The sequence below is a fragment of the Neurospora hispaniola genome (assembly GCF_033458365.1).
Source record: "Neurospora hispaniola strain FGSC 10403 chromosome Unknown B0T23scaffold_5, whole genome shotgun sequence".
NCBI lineage: Eukaryota > Fungi > Ascomycota > Sordariomycetes > Sordariales > Sordariaceae > Neurospora > Neurospora hispaniola.
This window is the reverse complement of record NW_026944410.1, coordinates 573,448-598,585: the sequence shown is the minus strand read 5'-3', so window position 1 is coordinate 598,585 and position 25,138 is coordinate 573,448. Positions and strand designations below refer to the sequence as shown.

The 25,138-nt window shown below is 50.7% G+C and overlaps 7 protein-coding genes across 7 annotated transcripts; 4 read left to right on the top strand and 3 right to left on the bottom strand.

Annotated features, from left to right (window-relative positions):
- Nucleotides 1–1,203: 1,203 nt before the first annotated feature.
- On the top strand, nucleotides 1,204–1,865 carry B0T23DRAFT_158309 (uncharacterized protein). Its single transcript, XM_062832672.1, has one exon. It carries the CDS (start codon nucleotides 1,437–1,439, stop codon nucleotides 1,803–1,805), a length of 369 nt encoding a protein of 122 aa, XP_062691479.1. The 5' UTR covers nucleotides 1,204–1,436; the 3' UTR covers nucleotides 1,806–1,865.
- B0T23DRAFT_158308 (uncharacterized protein) lies at nucleotides 1,866–2,706 on the bottom strand. The gene has a single exon (XM_062832671.1). The coding sequence runs from the start codon at nucleotides 2,554–2,556 to the stop codon at nucleotides 1,927–1,929; it is 630 nt and encodes a 209-aa protein (XP_062691478.1). The 5' UTR covers nucleotides 2,557–2,706; the 3' UTR covers nucleotides 1,866–1,926.
- A 1,965-nt stretch (nucleotides 2,707–4,671) lies between these two features.
- Nucleotides 4,672–5,581, bottom strand: B0T23DRAFT_396481 (uncharacterized protein; the record flags this gene model as incomplete). The annotated part of the gene is made up of 3 exons (XM_062838252.1): nucleotides 4,672–5,024; nucleotides 5,096–5,247; nucleotides 5,352–5,581. The coding sequence occupies 3 exons, from the start codon at nucleotides 5,579–5,581 to the stop codon at nucleotides 4,672–4,674; spliced, it is 735 nt and encodes a 244-aa protein (XP_062691477.1).
- Nucleotides 5,582–6,673: 1,092 nt separating this feature from the next.
- On the top strand, nucleotides 6,674–7,538 carry B0T23DRAFT_158271 (uncharacterized protein). Its single transcript, XM_062832670.1, has 2 exons — nucleotides 6,674–7,197; nucleotides 7,220–7,538. Exons 1-2 carry the CDS (start codon nucleotides 6,955–6,957, stop codon nucleotides 7,415–7,417), a joined length of 441 nt encoding a protein of 146 aa, XP_062691476.1. The 5' UTR covers nucleotides 6,674–6,954; the 3' UTR covers nucleotides 7,418–7,538.
- A 1,629-nt stretch (nucleotides 7,539–9,167) lies between these two features.
- On the top strand, nucleotides 9,168–9,952 carry B0T23DRAFT_158251 (uncharacterized protein). The gene has a single exon (XM_062832669.1). The coding sequence runs from the start codon at nucleotides 9,367–9,369 to the stop codon at nucleotides 9,787–9,789; it is 423 nt and encodes a 140-aa protein (XP_062691475.1). The 5' UTR covers nucleotides 9,168–9,366; the 3' UTR covers nucleotides 9,790–9,952.
- Nucleotides 9,953–18,958: 9,006 nt separating this feature from the next.
- B0T23DRAFT_381465 (uncharacterized protein) lies at nucleotides 18,959–21,094 on the top strand. Its single transcript, XM_062837262.1, has 3 exons — nucleotides 18,959–19,048; nucleotides 19,135–19,318; nucleotides 19,382–21,094. Exon 3 carries the CDS (start codon nucleotides 19,414–19,416, stop codon nucleotides 20,860–20,862), a length of 1,449 nt encoding a protein of 482 aa, XP_062691474.1. The 5' UTR covers nucleotides 18,959–19,048; nucleotides 19,135–19,318; nucleotides 19,382–19,413; the 3' UTR covers nucleotides 20,863–21,094.
- A 1,477-nt stretch (nucleotides 21,095–22,571) lies between these two features.
- B0T23DRAFT_396479 (uncharacterized protein) lies at nucleotides 22,572–23,201 on the bottom strand (the record flags this gene model as incomplete). The annotated part of the gene is made up of 2 exons (XM_062838251.1): nucleotides 22,572–22,676; nucleotides 22,812–23,201. 2 exons carry the CDS (start codon nucleotides 23,199–23,201, stop codon nucleotides 22,572–22,574), a joined length of 495 nt encoding a protein of 164 aa, XP_062691473.1.
- Between the last annotated feature and the right edge of the window lie 1,937 nt (nucleotides 23,202–25,138).

Sequence of the window (25,138 nt, the reverse complement as noted above, 5' to 3'; positions counted from 1 at the left end):
TGAAGGTTAATTGTAACAACATACCTCCAGAGGTGTGAAGAATGCCCTTGGCCTTAATCCTGAAAACGGAGCGGCTGCCACATGATACCGGCAACAACGCTTCGGATACAATCCGGGCAGCTGGGTGGACACAGTGTGGCCTCACAAAGTGGCCCAACGACCCTGAGATCGCTTTCATGTGCCCTGCTGTTAACCAGCACATTTACACTAACAGATGTTTTCAACATATGCCTTCTGTTCGGACCGCGCTGGCATCATGCTTCAACCACGCAGAGGCATTAAAAACAATCCAGAAGCGTGTTGTTTATGTTTTTGATTCGGTTCTGAAGACTGACACACTGTGGTAGGTGAAGGTTCAGTTTTCTCCCACCTTGGCCCCGAACACTACTATTGCCGACCTTTCCTTTGGCCTGCAGCAACTTGGGACTGACAGCTCACAGCATGCCCACCTATGAAACCAAGGCTGAGTCATCAAGTGACAGCCTCTGGTGAACGAGATTTTTACCCGGGTAACCGTTCCGGACTTCTGACGAACGGTACGAAGGCGCGGTGGCTGGGGCGAGCGAAACTCGGAGCATAGTGCAGAGCGAAACTCGCGCAGATTGGACGGCACGATCCGGGGCCGGGGCAGCTACGCTCGGCGTGCCTATCAGAACATCGGACGGCCGTTTCTGAGGAGCGACTCTCGTTGTACGATGCAGGCACACCACGACCTGGAGCACTTTCGCTGTGGTTCAAGTCCAGATCTGCCGTTTACAGGGTGTCGACAGCGTCATAGCAGCCTGACTATCTTCAGGTTACGACCCCAGGACTGCAGAAAGTCCGCCACGTCCGGGGTCGCGAAGCTGCAACCGGCAACAAGCTTGGTTCTTGGCCAGATGCTCATGTTTTCGAGCCATTTTGCGGTGGATTCTGGTGGTGATGATCTATTCCCAGAGCGAGAACTCTGTAGCCTGTTCGGGCAACTCTGATCCATCTCTATGGATTTCGATGGGATTTCGATAGCTCGCTGGGCTTGGTGGTTTTGTGGACTGGAGACTATCCAGGGCGGAACCGGAGAGACTCGCTGACTCGCTGGCCTTGACCAAACGTTCCGCCTACGGCCGAATGAGAAGGAGGAGGCTGGATGCCGATGGGGACGCTTTGGAGATGCTGTCCATAGGTGGGCAGGCCTAAGTATCTACATACAGGCCACCACGGTAGTGGACTGCGGGTGTCCAAGAGTGCGAGGCCGTGGCCACTGGACGGACGGCAATGCAGACGGAGAGAAGACCGATCTGAGCCAAGTGCAGAAGAGGTCATCAGGGTCTGGTCTGGCTACATGCCGTGGTCGTGTGGACGAGGGGAAAACGTGGACCAGAGTTAGCCAACACCAAGGGCGACCAGCAGCTTCACCTTGCTATCGCAGAGTGGGCCTATTATTAGCTGGATATCTGATGCAGTGCCACGAAGCCCAACAAGCACCGAACCATCACCGAAGAGAGGAAGGCCGGCGCACCAGCAACATCCCCGGTACTTGCCAGTCTGGTATACTAAGTGGTCTGGCGTCCACCCAACCCTTGTCTCTCACCTGCCCTAGGAAGGATGCCGCGTATGCAGAGTCCGGGGGGGCTCCTGGTCGTCCGCAGAGCTTCTTGGATTCCCCAATGGCCCGGCGTTGCTGCCCACGCTCCTTTGGTTCCGAGATGCGACGAAGTGCGACGAGATGGCAGGGACGGATTCCGGGCTGGGCATGTGGCCGCCGGCCATGGAGAAACTCAACGGGCGGGAATGGGCCAAGCTGTGGGACTCGGATGTCCAGATAAGGCAATTGGCAGACTGGTGATGATGTTGTCGAACTGCAACGCCGCCGTATCGTACCAGTGTCCACCCCCGTAGCAGCTAGACAAGACTAGGCCGCAGTAGCTCCCCAGGCTAGGCCGTAGTCTACGGGTAGTTCGTGGTTAGTACGGGGTAAGGGCTAGCACTAACGGCGGGTCCAGGCAAGTCTGAAACCGACACTTGCAAGATGCACTGCAACTTGCATGTCCACCAACGAAACATGTCCGCCGCTCGTGAATGCGGGTGAATGTGAGAAGATGACCTCAAAAAAAATGACGAAAAATGCCGACCTTTGTTTTTCTTGCTGAGAAGCTGCTGAGTGTGCGGTGCGAGCCGAAGGGAACCAAGGGCACCGCACCCGGAAACCCCCAGCCATCGTAACATGTTTTTTGGGTACATATCTCGGGGGTACCTTGTGGCCTGTAATGGCAGACACGATGCCACCGTCCAATGCCCTGAGAGAGAGTGTGTAAACTCTGCGTCAAAAGTGCAGCGGCATGCCGCACTTCTCTGCACATGTTGATGACGCGGACTCGGGGTTGGCTCAATTGAAAACAGGAGAAAAAAAAGTTTGTCGAGGTTCCAGGGGTGAAATTCTTTTTCTCTCCAATCATGACAACCGTTTTGGAAGAGAATAAATGGAGTTGGTCTTGTCGTCAATGGCGGTGGTGGTGAAAATGGCTGTGGCGGCGGGATGAGCGTGTCGGATTTTAGAGCAAGGCGCAGCCATATCATCCATCATCAGTCAGCGCCGGTCCTGTCTTGTTCCCATTGTAGAACATATAGATCCGGCACGCAGAGAGGCCGGACAAATCGAGATGATCTTTTGTTCCTGTCATCCGGCGAACTGCGCATGAGCGTTTGTAAGTTTGCCATTTGTACATATGTATCTGCTTGGCTTGTGGGCGCGGTGTGGTGGGTGTGGCGTGTGGCGTATCGTAGCGTCAAAGACTGCCAGTGCAGATTCTGATAAAGCCCTCAGAAAATCCTTCATGGGTGTTGTGTTCATCGAATCCGGATTGGGAGCCGGCCAACGTCAAGACGGCAAGAGGACTGCAAAAAAGATGAAACTGGAGGCTGGGCCTGTCAGAAGTCGCTCAGAGGAGCAACTCGCGTTTCGGACCGTCCCTGATATGGACTTTATCGTTCTCCGTATTCCCGGCCAGTCTGCCCCCTCCTTCTCCATCGAGGCCGATCCGGAGAAAAGCTGGAGCTGTAAAGAGGAGTGAGAAACAAGGAGGCTCCAAAAAGGCTGCAGCCCTACTGCAGAGTCCAAGGTAGTCTTGTTTTGTCCTGTCCTGTCTTGTCTGGTCAAGCACACACGGACTGGAGGTAGGCTGCGGGAATAAGGTGGTGATGCAGAGAGACTGGAGTGGCTCCGAAGAGGCCGAAGTTTGTAACGGAAGAGTGGATGACGGATGGAAGACGAGAGACAACCTAAGAGACGGGAGAGGGCCGATCGAACGTCACCATTTGACACGATGAGAAGGGTCGTCATTTGATGGAGAACCCGATTTTCAGGGTCGTGAATATTTCATGATGGGCCAGTGGTACATGTTGAAGATGCATGGTAGGTCCGGTTCCTAGATCGAGCGAGGGAGCGTGGTGAGGTGTCATTGCACTCGCATTGTGGAAATGGAAGCCCTCAACTTCAGTTCTTGTGATGCCCGCCCAAGAACTGAAATGTGAAGAGATTTCTCGTACCACGGTACAAGACTGGAAGGAACACGGACCTGACCAAGTTGTTCGTTTGATTCAGTTGCTGCCTTAGGTAGTTTGAAATTACTACTTCATCGTGGCTTCCTTCCTCCATTCATTCAGTTCAGTTTGTGAAGCGGAAGGCGCGAAAGGGAAGGGTGGATGTGCTTCAGTTGCCGGCCGTGTGTCCCTTCCGTCCCGGGCCCGAATGCAGGGCAACTTGAAGTGGAAGCAAACCTTAGTGACGGCCATGAATGACCCAGTGCTCCTGCCTCCTCTCAGTCTCGACGCAGTGATGACGAGGCTGCAGTGCAGTGGCATCAAACCAACTCGATTTCAGCGATAATTTTGCAAATGCGGCTGCCAAGTGTGTGTTCACTTTTGTTGTTTGTTCGCGGCCTTCATTTTCCAGCCTCATGGCCAATCCGAAGGGAAGGATGAAACATCCGGAAAACAAGTGGGCGTTCACGGCACCGTTCATCGCCCACTGCATCGGGTTCGGATGCCCGTGATTGTAGGCGGGCGGGCTGCAACCTCTCCTTGTCCGTACCTCTGCCCCTCCTCCTTGCTGGCCTTCCACTTCTTACTTTTTCTTCTGTTTTACATCACGACGGGTCCTGGGACCCTTCATCCCGAAACAAACAAAAAAGCAACCTACGCATCACTCAACGAATGAAGGAGCGGACCACACTCCAAACTGGCACTGGCGCCCCTTTGCGTCACGATTACGCAGGAACAAACCCCATTTATCTATTTGCGGCGCAATACATTCAAATCAATCATTGCTTTTCCGACGACACGACGGGGAATTTCCTGTGGTGGTGGTGGTGGTGGTGATTGTGATGTCTGGGCATCTCGCCGTCGCCGACGTCAATCACCAAGTGCGACGACCCCTGTTTTCTGCGGTCGTTCCCGCTTGTGGTAGGTGCCTGCCAATCCACAATATCTCAAGAGACCCAACGAACAGCATCAGCACCAGCCTCACCACCACAAGAAAGGACAAGACATGACAAGATGCAAGGCCGGATCCCATGGCAAATGTAACATTCAAAGACAGGAAAAAAAGGTCTGCAAAGCGTAGGCTGGCTCACTGACCGTCATCAGTCAGACCGCTGAGCTGCATTGCACGCCTGCGCTGCACTGCGTACGCAATCAAGAAAACCCTCTCAAGTCTTTGCCAGCCAGCAGCAATCTGATTGCCCAATGCCTATCTGGAATGGCACCCTCCGTACGCACGTCTGAGGCCATCGAATCAGTTTTAGGAAGGCCCCAAGCCCTGACAGTTTGACACTTGCTTGACAGCCCAGACAGACACTGGCTGGCCTCACATGGCACCGGCTGGCGATTCCGCGACGGGTGCATGGCAGCCACGGCAGGATAGGCAGGCAGTCGACCTTCGACAATAACATCGTGGCTCTTCTCGCCCGGAGGACTGGCTCGCTCGCTGTGTCGCTGGATCTCTCGGGCGTCCGTGCTGAGGGTGCCTCGAGTACCGTGATACCGTTCTGGAGGGGGCACAGTGCCAGAGTGTGCCAATCTGCTCACCTCATCATTCCGTTTTCTTGCTCCCTCGTACCAGCGACTTCTCTGACCACTGCGACAACGCCAGCAACCTGCCGCGCCCACGCAAGCTCCGTTCCTCCGTTTTTCGAGACGTGTGGGAGAACTGGTGGATAGGACAGGGAACACCCCGGCCCGCTGAAATCCACCGAGGCCATCCGCTGGGTCCTGAAATGGGCCTGAAAATGGAAATCTCCCGGCAAAAGGAGATGGGTCCGTCCAAGCTGGCCCCAAACGACAGAGGTACATGGGTACAGATGAGCTACACGTACCTCAGGCGTTGTCCAGCTCGTAAAACGGAGCTTGCACGCAAAGACAGGCCAGACACACACCAGACAAGGGACCGGGCTCCTTTGGCTGGGTCCCCCGGCTGCCCTGTCGTGTCTGGTGTGGTGGTTGTCTTTGGGATTGGGACGGACTGGGAACCGGGGTGTGGTCCAAGAGACAATTGATGCCAACGACAAGGTAGGGAAAATAAGGTGGTCACCCCCTTGACTTCCATTTTGACATTGCCTCGTTCCAGTTCCAGTAATCCTCATGTTATAAGACCGAGAGATCCCCTTCCCCGTTCAGACCTCTTTTCTTGGAATCCCCATCACAGCTTCTCAACCATCTTCGGATCCTAATTCTTCTCCTGTGTTGTGAATAAACAACAGGTTTAATACTGCCTTACTTGTCTACTTCAGATCCACACTACTGCACGACTGCCAGCTCCAAAGAGTTCCTTTCCTATTTCGAATATCACGAAAGACTTCCGAAACGGGAAGCTTACCGAACAACACCACAACAACCATCATCAACACAACAAAAACACAAAGCTTACGCACTTGTTGACGACACTTTATCGAATCCTAATTCTCGCCGATTACACTTTGGCGTCTCAATTGTGAGTCATGACGCGCAGCACTCCAGATGGCGGGTCGGACACATAGCTAACCAAGGTGTCTTCACGGTGCTACAGCTCTTGCAACGTTTTTAATACAACCTTCATAACCGCCAAAATGATCACCAGGGAGTCTCAGTCTGTCTTCAACTTCGGCCGTGGCGCCTACGATACCACCGGTGTCCCCAAGCCCCCACAGCCGCCCAAGCCCAGCCGGAGGTAAAGGGCCCTCGATCACATCGGGACCTGATGCGTGCCTGTTCATCCCTTGATTCACTGCAGCGCGGATTATTGTCACGACAAGATACCGTGCGGAATGCAGCGAAACAACGGCGCTCGACATTTTGGCCATGTTCTCATTCCTGAATCGAACATTGGGACGACAATCAACAACCAAAACATAGCGGCGATCTTGAATCAGCAGCACCATGCACCTCTTCGTTTTTGCGACTTCTCTTTTCGACTACTATACTATAATCGGTTTTAATCTCGCCCTCGCCCTCTTTTATCGACTTCTACCACATTTTAGTCAACAACCTCTGCGATCTCATTCTCGGGCGATTAATTCTAATTCGGAGTACGCCTTTTAATAACATGGAGGACAACAAGACAACAACAAGCGGGTGGTTCATTCCGGGCGGCTGACTCTAGCTTTTCACACTGAGTTTTGCTTTTTACACCTGGTGCACGGCGTTTACACATAGAGAGGGGCTTGGTTGCATTTTCTTTTTGTTGGGCTTTAATGGAGCAATACTCGAGTCGCTCTTGGGGTGGTCACTTGTCATATTTCACACCAAACCTGTTTTGCGCGGATCGCGACGGAAAGAAGCAGCGCGCAACCTACCAGCTTCTCTCCCGAACACATTCGACCACCGACTTGATCACGCCCTCCCAAACCCAGCCGGAACACGATCGGATCTCATAATTCGCCGAATCACCACAGCGGGAACGGCACTTGAGCATGGGCTCAGGGACGGGCATGCCAACCAAGAATGATGGGCGACCGACATTACAGCATTTTGGTTTTTCTTTTCTCTTTTGTCCTGGGTTGGATTGGGAAAAAGACTTGGGTGGCTGGGAAAAACTGCTTTTCATTGCATCTAGACTTTCTGTATTTTCTTGTATTTTCCCACCTTGTTCTGGGATGTACTACCACATCGGGATGGATCTCCTCGCGGAGACAGCCATCATCACCCGCACAGCGCATCATGGCCCCTATTTCCTTTTCATGTCACATCACACCATCATCATCGTCACATCACCACTGTACACCATCTGGCATTATTTTGGAGGATACACATTTTGGGGCATCAGTTTCCCTTGGTATCTCCAGCCATGAAAAGGGCAGTCAGTGTTCGCTTGGCTGGATCCAGGTTATACAAGATACCCCCTCTCGTCTTTTGTTTAGTTAATCCCCTCCCTGCACCCCTTATATCGGAACTCACTCATGTATAAAGATACAGTCGGAGGATGGATAATTAAAGTAGTTATATAGATTAGCGAAAGAAAAGCTTGGTCTATACATCATACCACAGCAAATGGAACATTTGAGATTTCTCTCTCAACACTCAACGTGGACTTTCTGCCCTCTGTGAATGTTTTCAGCCGCACTTGAGCACATCCGGATAAGCTTGTCCCACGTTCGACATACGAAAGCAAAAAAAAAAAAAAAAGAAAAAAAAAAAGAAAGAAAGAAAAGAAAAAAGAAAATCCACCTTGTTGACAGTGGCAAAGGCTTGGGCGACGGGGACGGAGAAGGAGAAGGTGTGAACGGCGACCTCGAGAATGCACGTTCCCGATCTGTTTGTCTCATACAAAGATAATAACACACACGCGAACGAACGAACGAACGCACGAACGAATCTACATAAGATCTACCTACCTACCAACCTATTATTGCATTGTGTGTGGTGTGGCGGATCTGAATCATGACTGCCTGCCGCGCAGTTATTGACATTTGCAACTTGCATCTATCACTATTTTCTTCCCTTTTTTTCTTTTTTTCTTTTCTCTCCCCCTTCTTTGTTGACGTGCGTGCGTGGGTGCGTGCGTGCACCTATGTATGTTACATACGTGGCAGCATATGTCAAGCCCAAAACGCGGGAACTTCCATGCATCACTCATTATCACTTTTTTTCTTTCTTTGAAAATGAACACCCACCCACACAGACACACACACACACATTTCAAAATGCTGTCTGTGATTTCTCGCTTCTTTAAGAATGGCAGCAAGCGAGCGGACGGACTTTCCGGGACCCGTTCGCTCGTTCGTTCGTTTGTTCATTCAGTTTTATGAGAAATCGAACCGTTTTCACTAAAATTGAAGCGTTGCGCCCGACCCGCGCGAACAAAGAGGATGGAGATTAATTACAGCGAACCACACCATCAGCGGAGCTAATTCCGGGGTAGTGTAGGTATCCTAAGGTAGCCCCAGAGGTAGGTGTCAGCCAGCTAGGTGCTGCTGCTGACGGGCCGATAGCCGGGCCGGTCGTCGTCGTCGACTGTCGTAACGACCTACGTACCTATCTCCCTCTCAACCACAGGCACGGGGCGCGGTACGGTACCTGAGCTTCCATCCCATGTCATTAGGCCATATCACGTTGTGGAAAGGTAGAGAGGTAAGGTACGGTAGGTAAGGCCCGTTCGATCTTTAATGTTCGCTGCGGCCCGGAACGGGTGGACGGATAAATGCGCTACCTACCTTGAATGATTGATTGATTGATTGATTGACAAAGTTATCCGGTCCTTTGTTTGTTTGCCTGCTTGCTTGATTTGACTCCTGCAATGTTAAAGTCAGGAACGCCGACCCGACGTTAACACAACCGGGCAGCGATCAGAGGATTGCCGTGGGATGGCCCGTTCGAAACAAAAGGTCTGTGCGTGAGGGGAGCTTGAACCGTTGCCCAGTGCTGTCACTACCTCTCTGTAGTGTACCTGGTAAGACCGACACCACCAAACGCCCTGTGCTTTTGTGCTCCGTGCTTTGTGCCTGCATCGATCAGTGCAGTGCAGTCGGGTGCAGCCATTCCCGAACCCCGAATTGAACGAAACAACACCATGTGGACCCCCACCCACCACTCAGAACTCCGATCCAGCTGTCCATCCAGCTCGCAAGAACCTCTATGGTTACCACGGGGGATACGTAAGAGCAGTGACAACAACTGAAGCCTCAGATTGACCCCTACGTTAAAACGAGGGCGCAGATCATATGCCCAAGTTGAGCCACGACATGAAAAGCCAGCCATCACCCATTACCCGGCCTGGAACCGGCGACCGGAGCCGGAGTCCACGATCTCCCGGTGTCATTGTCATTCGGCGACCACGAAAAAGCCCCACGACTTTGAGCAGGAGATCCCGTCGGGTAACACCCGGTCGTCTATCGTTGTCCACCTACACTAGTGTCCATGCCTAGCCACCCGGGGCAGGGCTTCCCAGGACGATGGAGAAAGAAAAAAAAAAGAAGAAGAAAAGGTAATGACGATGAATTGACCAGGCTCGATACCAACACGAATAACATGCCATGCCATCCATCGGATCATTGTCAGATGGCATCAGTCGTAACCGATAACCGACAACAGACAGAGACAAGAACACAGCGGGATGAGACCAAACGAAACCTCCAAAGGATTATGGAGCCCGCTAATGCATGCTCTAAAGGCCAGCCTAGACTTTTTTCGACCTGGTCTTGGAGCAAATGGAGCATGGTGCAGAGTCTTTGGTCGTCTCAGGTCCTGCTGGCTGGTCTGCCCCGGCTAACTGCTGCTGCTGCTAGTCTCAAGACGTTACCTACCATTCGACAATGTCCTCGTGATTCAAAAACACCATGAGTGAATTCCGCCCCAGTTCCGTTCATTCCGTCCATTCCCCGGGCCTATCAAGAGGCTTTACACTGCGTGCTAGAGCGCATTTAGCTCGTCGATTGAATGCGGGGCTAGTGTAGTGTAATGCCAGGGCAAGGAGTAGCTGAGATGTGCCATCTACACGTTCAGTGTCAAAATCAATGCCAGACTCGGAGAGAGATGTGTTCGGGCATTGCCGTCGTACGTATCAGAGACTCTCAAGTCCGAGGGTTTGAGGCTCCGGGGGGCGGCTGTTGCGTTCCGTTACGAATCCCCAGGGTCAGATTCAGGATCGGGTAAGGGGGTACAAGTCAATGTCAACAACCAAGCCATCAAAGCCTCCTCACAGGATTCTCAAGCCCAAATTAACAATGCTTGGCTATACGATATACGCCACAATATGTACAGTATCCAGTGGAGAAATGGAGGTTGCTACACTAGGTTCACGAGGACGTGAAGCTGGAGAAAGATATGTCCGAGATGTGATGCCCCCATACGGCGTCTGGGCGTATCAGTCCGATCCCGGGAACATCCCTTCTCGCAGGCCCAGGTCCGCAGTCCTGGGTCGGATCGGGCGCGCCTTGTCAAATCTCAAAAAAAAAGGGCCTCAATTTGGGAACCTCTTGCGACGTTTTGGGTGGTGAAAGCAAGGCGAGCTAGCTGCCCGCTGATTGATGCAATGGGTGGTGTGAACCGGGAATGGCCGCGGTGCAGGAGGAGTGGTGGTTCAAAATCACCAAAAATAATCCCAAAAGAGGGTGATACCTCACTGCAACCCCTGACAATGACGGAGAGAATATCAACTTGGTCACAGTGACAGACAGAAACAATCTAAACCGCTTCTGTTCGGCCAGTCAGCATGATCATCAGGCCATGTACACTAAACTACAAGCCTCCTATCGTACGTATGTATGTCGTCCGGGGAATAAATAGGAATCGACAAAAGGGGATATGGAAAACGTCGCAAGAAGGGATCATTGGCGGTGATTGCACCCGACGTCGCCGACGTTGTGTAATCCGCGCTGAACCATATCTCTGGGTCACCTCATCGATCCCACTTCTTTCTTTGGACAGAGGTAATGCCTGACGGGCCTGATGAGGCGGGGGAGCTGAGAGATGAATTCCCCGGGAGGCACCATCACGAAGGTTTCACATCATCTCATTGGGTCCCATTCGTAGGTATGTAGTGAAATCAAAAGGGGAGAGGTTCTGGGTGTGGCATGATGCAGTTGAGGTTAGTGGCTGATAAGTGAGGGGCGCGTGTTGATTGCCCAGAATGGTGAGGCTTGAGAGGGACCTGATGGGAATTGGGGTTAAATCGGGGAATCCAGCTGAGAGGGCTCCACTTTCAATTTTGCATCCATTTCCCCCCAGGACCCGATGTGGTCCGTCAGGTCGCATTTTGCATCCTTTTCATTCGTCAGAACACTGACGGTTCGTCCTATTTTCCCCCAAATCCTCATTCTGAAAATGGAGCTTCATCCCCCGCTGTAATTACAACTTTGACAACCCCACTACAACCACCAAACTGCCCGAGCCGATGAAGTCACCACCACTGTCGTCGTCACACGGGATCCCCTTCGGCGCGCGCGCACACCCACCACCAGCTGTCACTGGGCTGGCTTGTCTTCTCGGATCGCTTTAATTGTTTCAGATCAATCCGCTTATAGATCAGCGACAGTCCATGCAAGGCACGATGTGGCTGGCAGGTCGTCGGCAGGCAGCACGCACATACCTCTAGTAAGCCTCACATTACCTCTAGCGACCCTGACTCGCTTACCACTTTTGCTGCGAATTCGAGTCACTTCCATATCCCCCGTTACATCATCGTCATCATCATCATCGTTTTTTCTCGTAGGGAGTCATCGCGATGCTGCCTGTCATCAGTCTGACCTATCCCGTCGTCAATATCGCGAATATGGCCCCCATTGGTGATCTCGGCGAAACCTCACGAAGCTGCCTGCGATGACTACTACCAACCGACGTAGCGCGCATGTGTAGGTAGGGTGGGATGACGACAGGCGTGGGTGGACAAGATGCTGGATGACTCCGTCCCTCGCCAGCTCCGTCAGGACTATCAGGATTGTCAGGTACCGACCGACTGAACGTAACACCACCACACGACAAACAGGAGTAATTATAATCATCCCGTCCCCCCTTCTTTGGGATTCTCCCGGATCGCTGTTGCCGCCGTCCCATTTGACATCCAAATCGATTCCCGCATCCGAGACAGCACGAATCGGATGTCCGGAGCTTAGGAATATCGAGACGGGAGTCGTGCACCGCCTCGTCGACAACGTTGCAGTCATCACTCATCTTCAAGTAAAAAAGGATGATGCAGTGGAAGCGTAGAGCGCCACAGGCAGCAACACAAAGTTGCCGTACACTAGAAGGCGGATACACCGTTACAGCACCTGAAGTTTGAGCACTCTTGAGTCCTGCAGTGTCATCATCATGCTCCGTTTTGTGTAAGTAGTTCAGTAGAGGTAAGTATCCAGGTAGTGTATCACCAAACTGCGGAGCTGCAAAAAAACCATCCAATCACCTTTCTCCATTCGCCTTTCTTCTTTCTCATTCTGTCTAGCCATGCCATTAGCCAGGGGCACGCCTCCTTCAACTTGTGCTCCAGGACCAGAGCAGCATCAGAAAGAGAAAAAAAAAAAAAAAAAAAAAAAAAAAAAAAAAAAAAAAAAAAAAAAAAAAAAGAGGTTCCGGGGCGGTAGATCCCGTCGAGGCCCGTCTTACGGAGTGGGGGTCCTCCGCGGGCCCTTCTTCCCTCACTCTATGGTACTGTGTTCCATGCAGCTTTTCAAGCTCCGTCTCACCACGGTATCAACATGGTGATGCCCTGATGGCGGATGGATGGGTAGCTTTCCTCATACGCCTGTTCCATGCCGCAAAGTCACGAGAATCCTGTCTTCGTAATTCCAGGCTAGTTCCCGGTTGCCATCCGGCTGCTCACCCGGCCCTTACCCGGGTTCCCGATCCAGCTTCAACCATCCCACCTCTTCCCCGGACTACGCTACACAGAGCGAGAGGCTAAATCAAGAAACCACAACCTTGTCAGCCCGCATGGAAACATTCATCCCAAGGTCAATCCCGTCCCCTCTGATCCAAAGAGACGGTCATCATCACTAGAGGGTATCTGTTTCCCCAGCTTCTTGATAATTTCCCCCGAAACCAACTCCGATCGCGCTTGGCAAGTGATGTGGTGTGGGGGTTTTCCATTTTGGGAGATTTCTTTAACTTCAGTCTTACTTTGTCACCCACGGGGCCACGCAAGACCAGGTTTAGAGCCCTGGGGGTTGAATCTCTTTAGCATGAGCTGCTAGACAGGCACGAGACAGGCCTAAACAAGACCTGGTATGGTATAGCATCTCAGCCATACAGTCGGTATCAAGTGGGAAACCTTCCATGCTCGCTTGGGCTAGACACAAATCGATTTCCATTCACGGATCGACAAGATAGCGCTGGGGGTTGGTTGCAAATCCTCAATGCTGCCCTCCTGGGACATTATCCACTACCACCCCCCAAAAATACTGGGCAAACTAATACCAGGGGGGGAGGGGGGGGGGCCCGGGGACCATCCGGCACTTTCGCCCTGGTTTCCGTTTGAGGGCTCCCAAATTCCGCACTCGCAAGCACACTCGCAAGTTACGTGCCCCGGTACATGAACCCCCCCGCGGACCACTTCCGGTCCCTGAGCTGATGCACTCAGAAAGCTGTCATCTGGTTTGTTCGCCCAATCAAGGCACAAGTTAGCCAAGTTACCAGTCTTTCGGATCCCATGGCCCAAATTGCTGCAGCTGCCAGGCTCAAGCCAGGGCGGGCCTTCCATGCGTGGTCTTGGCTAAAAAGGTCATCCTTGTCATTATCGTCGTCGAAACAGTGACGATTCCTTGTTCTGACGGTGTTTGAAGCGAGAGAAGATGTTTCTTTTGTGGTTCCATCGTGTCTTAGTAATGTGATGATGGTGGTGGTGATGATGTTGAGCTGCTGTCGGCAGTCTCGACAGTGCAGTAGTAGACTTCATGGGTCGTTATCGGACGGTTACGACTCTGGTGACAGCCTTCACACCACACATACTTCACTTTCGGAAACAGAAGGCTCGCATCCGCGGTGGCAGCCACAAGATGCCATCCCGGTGCATGCATGATCCATTCATTCCTACATATCGAGGCTGCAGCAAGCCTTATGACAGACAGACAGCTGGGACGGCGGGCCGGCCGGTGACAGGGCCACTTTTTGCCATCCAATTCCACCCGATTACTATTCTGGGCGAAAGTGGGAAAGTGAGCGAACCTCTTCCGTTGTTCCATTCAGGCTTCCAGAAGGTCCACTCAACCTCCCCCTGATTCACCCTTCCGTTACGTCTCGCCCTGAATTTCGAAACTCCGGGCATTACATATTGATGGGAAAGAAGCAGCTCCACTGCACCAACCCACGAGGGCACCATCGCGGCGGCGCCGGCGGCGCGGAACTCGTGGCATGACATGGCATAGCATGGAGTTGTTAGTCCCTGTAAGTTCGCCGTTTTGGAACCAATTCGCTGCAAGACAGACAGCAGGATAAAGGACCCTGAAAACAATGAAATGTTCAAGCCCCCCCCTTGCTACTACTTCTATTCCTGCTACAGTGTCTAGCTCTCTTTCAAGCTGAAAGTCTGCCCGGGATGGAGAAAAACGGAGGTTTCTTCCTGGAAGGGCTGAAGCTACCTTCAATCCTTACTGTTGATGGGGGGAAAAAAAAGAGAAGAGAATGGAGTTGGGTGAAATTCCTGACAAACTGACGTTTCTCATTCTCTCTAGAGGTAATTTCCCGACCAATTTTTTTTTTCCTGTTTCCATTTTGTCCGGATATTGATTGATACGGTGCAAAAAAGTGTGGGCCTCTTTTCTCATCCAGTTGGTAATGTCCCCAAAGAACCCCCCAAAAAAAAAAAGCGCCAAAACGTTGAAATGGGGATCCGCTACAACCATTTGATACAGCACCTTGGTACCACACCATGTGCGGCACCACATCACGATTAATCCTTGCATTCACTCCCACGTTTTTCAGTTCTGTGCTTTTGAAGGATTGGGGGTAAAATGATGTTTGATAGCTATCTGATATGTTCCTTGGAACCATCACATGATATACTGACATATCAGTTTAATTCTTTTCATATGGTAAATCGTGCCGTGGTAATTGTGTCGTGGTCGTTGCTTGTTTTGTTTTTCCCTTTTATTCAGGGGTTTTCCAGGGGTCGTGATTCACTGCAATGGTGAGTGATAACGGTCGCTGAAAACCCGATCTTGAAACAAATCGACACAAAACAAAACAAAAAAAAAAGCAAAAGGGGAGCTAAGGCGGAGTTACCGAGACCTTTGTTGGTCAAGGGCTCAAAACAGGCAGGAGAGAAGAAACGAACAAATTGACCCCCAAACAGTTGATTCACATCAGGCTGCTGTTGAATGCAACCTCGCTGTCCCCGTCGTCATCGAAACTCAACGTTATTGGGGTCCCTGTCGAAAATACGCCGTCGGAACCGAATGGATGGAACTGAACGAACCCTCAGGGGAGGGTGCCGGGGGTACCGGGGGCCCGGGCGGACAACAATAACGGACCCGGGGTCCGGGTGGGACGGAGAAACTCAGGCTCAGCAGTCAGGTTGGTCCCTCGCCCCCCCAAAAAAAACCCTCGCTACAACATACGGATCTACAACACCTCATAGAACAGAACTCACTAACGCTGCTATAAACGGTTTGATTCAGGTCCCCCCCCATTGGGATTCCCAATCGTTCGTTGAAACGGCGATCACCTCGAAAAACCACGTGCGCCCTCGCTAAGCAATTTCCACTTGCCAAGAACCTCGTTCCTGGATCCCAAAATCGCAAGCTATTTCCAAACTAATCGAACATCATTGTCGATCAATTTCACCAAGTTCAACCAATTCCAACTTTCCCATTCGTCACGACTCCCCCTTTCCTCTTTCCTTTTCCCCTTTGAAGTGTATTTCTACAATATCCCAGGCCAGGTCCCAGGTCAACCCCCAAAAAAAACACCACGAGGCTTCAAGGTATCCACACTATAATCGCATCTACACGTTTCCCCTTGTTCAAACCAGGCACCTTGCTCACCACCCACGGGATCAGTACACTAAGACCAACCACCATGCCATGCCATGCCATGCCATGGCATGCCACGCTATGCCCGCTATCACACAAAAAAAAAAAAAAAGAAAGAAACAAGAGTTTCCACATCCCCGGAATTTCACCTCCCCCCCTTGTTCCTGTGACAGAGCATCTAGTATGAAAAGGGAATTAGTCAGTAGACCAGGTTATACTATCCATTGGCAACCAAGTTCCGTTTCCTTGCTACTATGCATACTGCAAATCCCAGCTAGAGAGGACGAACCCTGCCCCTGATGATTGATGTCTTGTTTATACCTTGCTCGTTTAGTCTGGTCTACCTAGTCAGGGCACCGTTTTCTCCCTCTTCGCTCTATCCGCTCGCTCGCTCGGTCGGTCCGGCCGTCATTCGGTCGCTTCATATACACCTAGTCTAGTCGTAGGCTTTAACTCGGCGACTTCTCGCTTTATTGACGAGCGAGCGAGCGACAAGAGACATGGGAAGTCACATGGGACAACTCGCATGGAAGTCACATGGGATCATGCATGGCACTGAGGTGAGTGAGGTGAGGACCATACTTGACCCTTTGACAGATCAATGGACCCCGTTGGTTCTTCCAAGTTCTCAGGGGGGGATTTCTAGACTACATACCTAGGCTGGTAGGGTGTCGAAAACGGAGTGTCAAGTGGATTTTTAGGTGTTATGAATGAGTCTTTACTGTTCTTGCTAGAGATTGGTCCTTGGTCCTTGGTCCTTGGTCCTTGTTGGTGAAGGGGACAGACATATTTGCTTCTTCTCATCAGACTAGGTAGGTAATGTCTACAATGTCTGGGGAAAACGGAGTGGATGGGCACTGCACATGGGGATCCACGGATTCGCCGATTAGTTTCGTTCCCCCTCCCCCCTTTGTCCGCCTGGCTCGTTCGGGGTTCTCCTTGCTCTATCTTGGGAAATGGATGTTCTGATGCCCGTTCCGTCGGGTTAGGTACCTACCTTCCGTCGGGTACTGAAGCAGATGTGCAGCTGGAATCGAGACTGGAACTGGACCGGGCTACCTGACCTACTGAGATAGGGCTTGGAAGCTGTCATGGCTGTCCTGGCTTTGGGAGAGCTATGTTCTTGCAGTTGGATCTAGGGCAGTCGTAGCTCAATCTTGCAAGCATCGAGAATTGTAGTAAGACATGGGACAACCAACGACGCAGCTGTTGGAGCTGGGATCCTTCTCTCAAGATTCACCCAAGTTGAACACCCTAGACGACACTGTACTCGACATCTGCCTTCCCCACGGCTTGCTTGAAGTTCATCCCCTTACTAGAACTTGTGTTGGTTTCTCAGTCTCAGGTCCCCTGAAGCTGTACCTGTCGTTAGCATCACTAATCCCCATGTCCGTACACAATCCCCTGCTTCGCCACATGTCTCGTTCAGTAGAGGTGTACCGCCCAATAACCCGGGAGTTTCTCCGGTTCATGCTGCTGGAGCCCATCCCGTCCCATTGATATCCCCCCTTCGATCTAAAAAAGTAATAACCCACTATCGATCCCGCCGTTACCGGTGCCGTGCTGGTTCCCAAATCACTGGAACCCGGATCCTTCGCTACTTGATTACCACGTTTTTCGCTTTCTCTATCTCTATCTCATCAATTCCATTTTTAGTTAGGTTATTACTAGAAAGTGAAAGAGGCGAAAAAAAGAAAATGAGAGGGCGATCATTTGCATAGGTCGCCTAACACCCCTCGCCTATTTCCTCGCCTATTGACCGACCTACTAGCGGATCGAACCTCCGTTTGGTGCTTTGCTAACTGGATGGATCCGGTATCTTCGCTTATTTTGGGAAGTTGACTAGGTCACGATGGCAAAAAAAGGTTGATGGGGTTTGGTCGTCCAGGTCGGTGGTTTAGGTCCGCCTTAGTAGTTTCATGGTCCCCTGGTCCCCTAGTCTGAGGAAAGTAAAGTGGAAATAGGTCCTTACCCCTGGGAGGGAAAACGGAGGAGACCCCTGGTGATTACCCAGCAAGAAGGGGCACAAAAGAAGAAGAAGAAGTGAAAGTAATAGGTACATGGAAAATTGATGGAAGGAGGTGGGATAAAAACGGTGGAAGGAGGGGCGCACTGTATTTCCCATCCGTTATTCTTTGTTTTTGTGGTGTTTCTGGATCGACATCATATGGCATGGCATAGATGGAGTAAGGGAACGGTGGATGGAAGATGGGGAGAAGGATGCATCGGGATGCAGCCAGTGCGCCCCGGCTCTTGCGGTGCCTTACGGGGGACGGATGACGTTGGGTTACGGAAGTTGCGCCCCGTGCAAGACGGGGTGTTTGGTCCGGTCCGGTCCGGCTTACAAGAGGTAGTGGTTGCTGAAGGTTGCAAGACGATAGGAGCACGCATGCAAACCCAATGAGGAATGGTGAATGGTTTTCAATATAATTTGTCCGTGGTTTCGTTGCTCTTTCATCCCGCATCCCCGGCCAGTTGATGCCGTTCTGGCCTTTGCTTGTTGGCTTGTCCGTTTGGTTTTCTCCAGAGCACCTGCTCATCCCACAGGCGTTGAGTGTGTATGTGTACATGTATCGACACTTTGTTCGAAATGTTACCTACTGGTCTGCATTCTGGTACCAAGGACCCGGCTTTCTTGTACCAAGGGTAGTTCTTGTTGTCGGGTAAGGCTTATCTCGATGCTTATTCACTTGATGCAATGTTCAAGGTAGCATCAAGGCCCTCAAGACCCTTATGACGGCTGTCTTTACTGCATCAGTTATACTCGGTATATGTACCCAACTAATTACTATGGCGACCGCCTATATCTATAGCTGATAAAATACTATACTGCGTTGGAGAGATAGTTCTTAGTGCGAGTCCGGGAAACGTAGTGAGCATTTCTTAGATTCTGGCCCTCTGATTGGTTAGATTGAAGATCTAGACAAAGTGCTGGTAGTTGTAGTTTAGTGTAGCAATTTGTATCAAGATAAGCACGCTCTACGAGCGCTGTATAGGTAGGTAGCAGTATGCTTAGCAATTCTAAATATCCCTCAACTTTATCACGCTTTACCGAATACGCCCGAAGAGTGTCTGTCGGGAAGGAACGTCTTAGGCACCCACCTGCATTTGCGTACTTTCACCTCCAGACTTGTAGTGAGGTGAGGACTTGTTCTCCTCTCCACCACTATCATATCGCCCTTCTTGACCGCGTACAACACATCTTATCATATTCGCGCTATAACAGTTGACCTTGGATATCCTACGCTTTACGTGATCCCGCCACTCGCCGTCGTGAATAGCCAAAGCGTCGCAGGGCGTCAAGCCGGACAGTCACTATCTGTGGAGCTTCTACGTTCCCAAAAACCGTCGCTTCCACGCCGTCTACCCAACAAGCAAAGGAGGTAGAATAAACACAAGTCCTCATCCGCGTCAGTTTCGCCCTTACAGTGACACTCGCCTGTAACTTCTCATCTGACTTTCCTCGTTCTCAGGTACTCGCCTGCTTTGCCCCTCCAGTCTCCCAATGACGACCCACGGTGACAGGCCCTCGCCCATCAGAAAGCTTCCGGCGGAGCTAAGAGATCGAATATGTGGGCACGTGGCTTCAGTACTGCACTCGGCTCTGCACTACAGCAGCCTTCCAGAAGATGATCCTCGGATCTTCTCTTGGACCACACGACACCGGCCCCCCGACTGCCGCATAAATCAAAAGCGTCTGCGAGCTTTGTCACTCGTTTCCAAGGACTGGTCTCACTCAGCGCAGCGTGCATTATTCGCTGTGATTCCCATAAACAGTGCTCGGTGCCTTATGACGTTGCTCAGAAGTCTGATACTCTTCCCCACAAACAGAAGATCCATTCGATGCCTGATACCAATATTCTCGCACGAATGCGATAGATTATATATGGGACGGGGCATCATCTGGGACGGTATTGGTGGGATGGTCACTTTGGCACATTTCATCGATAACTTGGGCGATATCCTGTTCACACCCATTGTGGAGGAGCTTCCAAACACCACGTTACTTCGTATCAGTCTCCTCAAGCATGTGCTCCAACCACCATTACTGGCTGCCACGAACCACACCGACCACGTCTATCGCTTCCGAGAAATCTTGAATTCGGCCTTGTGGAGTGTTGTTCACCTTTCTCCAGTGCTTAGCGCGCTGCACCTGCGTACTGTGTTGAGTTACTGCGATACACCCTTCGCGTATGGGGAGGAAATGACATATAGCGGACGCTTTCTTGAGGGCGGCCGCCCAGCCTTCAAAACTCTCAGTTTGCACACGCACACCTTCCCAAGACACGACAGACGCCGCGATTTTGAAGTCCTCGAATATGATAGCTGGATGTCATGCATTCCGACCATCAAGTACATCACGCTTCTGGGTGTAACAAACTGGTCGAATGATCACTACTTGTACGTCTCTCCGATGCAACTAGACTCTGTTTATGAATGGCTGGACAGTGTGGAACAGCTCACTTCACTTCGGCTCCTCAAAGGCTTTGATGAGGCGTTTTGCATATATGAACCTTCTGGGCCTACGCCTCCCCCTCAACACAACTGGAACTCTATTCTCACAAGACACAAAGACACGCTAGAGGAGTTGGTGTTTGATGGCTACCGCGGAATTCGGCGTCATTCAATCTCCAGAAACGAGAAGGACCTGAGACATATCACCCGCTTTGGACCTACTAAGACGTTATCTTGCTTACCAGAACTCGAAAAGTTGGCATATCTCAGGCTGCCCTTACATTTTCTCATGTCCCAGGTGGATCTCGACGCCATCAATGAAAACACCCCTCCAGAGAGTCTCCCTTCACCAAGCACAGCTCAAGAAGCCCTTGCGCTGATTGAGACCTTCTTTCCTTCCTCACTGAAAAGACTCGACATTGTCGTGTACGGATTTTACCTTGATCGGGAACGGGTTGGCGAAATCTACCCACTTAGAACAATCACCGTCAGATTTTGAGGCCAAGAGTCATATCCCCTTGTACTTGACTGCTCGGGCAGTAATATCTTTAGCCCTCTTTTATTTTACATTGATACCACACTTGTTATCATTGCCGTGTTTGAAGGAGTTATCAGTTTGGGTCTTTGATGAGAATGGCGCATCGGAATTAGTTGAACTAGACATTGCAGGGAATTCGTAATCATCGGAGGAACAAACACTGTTAGTTGAAAAATAAAGTACACTACACGCACGGGAAGTAAATTGCAGAATTTGGTGACGCACTTCCAACCTACCTGTTCTCAATTTACACAGTATGACAACAACGGAATCCTCGTAAACACTGATGATCAGTGCGGTCGAATTGCTCGTTTCTTTTCCCAAAGACCACCAGGCTGGCATTCCGTGGTGAGACCGCGGAGACTAAGTACCGCCACAGGCGCACTCGACTTCCTTTTGAACCCCTGGATTTCATCCCTTGTATCAGTGCCTTATAGCTAACGATTAAACATCGGACAAAAGACCCATACCTTTTGGGTTATGCAACTGACATTAGGTACATCGACAGCCCGCAGCTCAATAAGATCGAACAGGCGGAGATACTCAAGGACCTCAGAGGTTCATGTGTGTTTGTAGGTTGACTGCCGATATCTACCGTGGCGACAGACCAACCTGGTTGAGTAAGGGGGGAGGGCCTGGAAGAGAAGAAGTTGTCTGCACCACGACTTTTCTGCCTCATAGCTTATGCTCATCTTCCATCAACGCTGTTCACATCATACTACCTTATGGCTACTTCGTACTCGAATACTTGTCTCTATGTTCTTTCACCATCACTTCCACCACTTTGCAGGGCCGTCCGTGGTGCATATAGGTATGCATGCAGGTCCTAAATCGAGTAGGTATATCTGATTGATGAGATCCATAAGTATCGACCAGAAGCTCACTTGGCAACCCGCAAGACGCACTACTGCCATAGTCTTCCGAGCGAGCCTCCCCCTTGGGCTCCAGTCCTTATTGCAATCGGGTGTCCCATATTCAGCGTTATGATCTATTCCTAGCCAGTCATTTGACCTGTTGCCGTTGATCTTTAAACCTAGGTACCTATCGAGTGGAGAGAGGTTGGAGAGCCAGTTTCCCGGGGAGGCGATGATGGTTGCATCTAAGATCTTCAAGACACTCGATGGGATTTCCACATTGGTCGGTGTTTGGTCGAAAACATGGTCTTGTAATGCAATCATTTCCAAAGCCTTAAGGTTTTTCTGTATCAAGAGAACCAGGATGCGTTTGATTGCTGGGTCTTTGTACGTTGGAAAGAGAGGGCATTTGTTACGAATAAAACTTGCTCGCCGAAATGACAGTCGTAGAGTTGGAGGTTCCAGGAAAAAACAGGTCTGTTAGAGGCATGGAAAGAAGAAGATATGTATACTATATGCTTTGATAATTATCTCTGGGTTTTTCTTCTTTTGGGGATATTATCAATTGTATACGAAAATGGCCTGACATATTCTTTATTCATATAGGTGAACAGCCACTACACCCAACCTTTCTCTTCTCCACCTCGAATAATATCAATAAATACCAGTGAATTGCGCATCTATATCCTCTTTATAGGCCGCCATATTCAACCGAATAACTTTGAGACTCTAGCGCAACAGCCCCTTCTCATCCCCAACACCTCCCTCACCTGCTTCATCATCACCAGCAACCCACCAAACACTACTACCCCCCCCTCAATCATACTCAAACTCAACCGTCTGTCCCGCAGTAGTAAACGCATCCAGCATCACATCCCTTCCGATATCCCAAATGATGATGGTCGCGCAGCACGAGTAGTACTAGTTTCTCGTTAGCTTCCATTAATCCAAAACCCGAAGCATACGTTGCATCCCGTTCCGTGACACAGGACAAACAAAACGAAAACAGTGGAAAGTAGAAGTTCAATGACCAAAAGTAGGAAATTATGCACATACAGGCCACTCATTACACCCATTCGCGCCCTTTCCACAGATCTTCGACGAACAAGTCCGACACCCATTCCAACAGCACGTGGGGACTTCGATAGTCATCCCTTGGACGTGCTTGATGGATGTGATATCGTTTGTCGTGGTAGAGTTATTGTTCGTCGCGGATTGGTCGGCTAGTTTGTCTTTGATGTATTCTTCGATGGTTTGGGGGCTGGTAGAGTCGGGTGCGGACGTGGTGGTGGACTTGGATGTGGATGTAGACACGGATGCGGAATAGGTGCTGGATATTCTGGATGTGGAAACAGAAGTAGTGGTGTCGAGAGCGGCGGCGGAAGTGAGGGTGACTAGAGGTAGGCCGAGGGTCACGAGGGAGGTGAGGAGGGTGGAGAGGTGCATGGTTAGGTAGGTTTGGAGGTAGGTTTGGAGGCTGTGAGAGTGTTTGAGGATTGGAGACTGGAGTTGATGGAGTGAATATAATAATTGGGAAAGGAAAGTAAGTTGAGTGATGCTGAGAAAATGAAAAGGAAGTGGCGATGCTGGTCTTTAATCTTTCCTTCGTTGCGGACCTGCGAGGGATATTATACGGGTGCCTGACATAACACGAGCATCGACTCCTTCCGTGTTGGAGCGAAAGCCTATCCACTTCGGTATAGCTTCAATACGACATACTCACTACTATGTTTGGCGCTTAGCAAACACGGCATCGAGAATGCCCTGTTGACCTACCGTTATATGCAACCGTTCCGGTTTTGTCTACCCGCCTCTTTTCTGCGTTACTTTTGATCATTTAGAGCCGCTTTTATATTGTGGCTTGCGACTACAGCCAACACTGACGTCGAAGTTTGGGATGCAGACGGGTTGATGAAAGGACCAGTTGCGACAAGGCAAGGAAATGGCAAGTCATGAAACCAACAACCCGTTAACAGCATGCCATGCCAACATGGCACCCAGGGAGAATGGTTATCGGCCGGGACTTGACACGGGATCTGACTTCGGAAGATGATAACCTACCTTTATCGACCTACGACGGGATGCTAACCGTCTATGGCCCGTACTCGCAGGTGTTCATGTGTACTTGAGACACCGACAAATCCATTCCCATGTTTCTTCCGATGGATGTATTCCAATATCATCACGAAACTGAGTGAACACAACGACGTAAGGGGCAGAGGATCACAATGATAGTGATGTCCATGTGATAGTGATAGGTACTACGTTCACGGAGTGGTCTCTGTAAAGACACCTAATCAAGAGAGCGGAAGGGCAACCAGTCAAGTCGGCAGGCAGCAGCAAGAAACCACGGCTGGGGTAGGTGTGTGAGTTGTCCAGACTCCAATCCGGATTCTCTTTTCTTTCACGACACAGAGCTCGAAGAGACTATGCTGATATGTTGTAGGGAGAGTGCAGGAATTGTATCTGACCAGAGAATGGCAAATCGAAGCATGGATCCGAAGAAATCAAGCGGGAAGGGCGAGTGGAAAGAAGAGGTACCTACTCTCGATTGGCGATTTGTGAATAAAAGAACAGCAGGCACTGTTGGAAACAACCCACGGGCACACGAAGAGCAAGACCGCCCTTTGCTGCACTCCCTGTTACCGCACTTACTTCAACCGGTTCCTTCCTTCCCGCCTCATACCCACCCATCCACTCATCGAGTCCGACTCAGGCTCTCGGGACTCAAAGACGAGGTATGGACCTCCGAGTCCGAGTCCACTTTAGATCTTCCAAGTTCCTCCAACTAGAACTACGAACCACAAAAGGAACCTGAACCTCGCTGGGGTCACTACCTTACCTGAGTGAGCAAACAAAACACCCACTATGACGGAAAGAAGAGATTAATTGTGAGAAGGAGCGAGCAACTTGGGCAGACTACAGGAACCCTATCCCGCCTCATGATGCTCGGTGAGAGACAGAAATACTTACTTACTCTTTACAAGATAGAAACCTGGAACCTTGTGGAATCTGCAAGACAGAACACTTCTAACTACCCTACCTACGGTCAACATATTTCTGAGAGCAACCCATTGGAATATGACTAGGTAGGTTTCGCCAGAATGGTATAAGGTGATTGCTTTTAGCATTACTTACTTACCCAACTCAACCCCTCCTTCCTTCCTTAGTGGTACAGTCCCCGACTTCCCTAGAGTTCTCAAGCGTGCGTGAGTAAATGTTATAGGTCAAGTAGACGCGGTGGTATACGAGAAGATAAATGAAGATCAAGTCAAGTCACATTGAAGTGATAACGAAGTTTGATAAAGGTGATGATATTTTGCATGCCCTCACCCCCCCAAATCTTTCATCCAATCTAGGTATCCCCATCCGCGACCCCATCC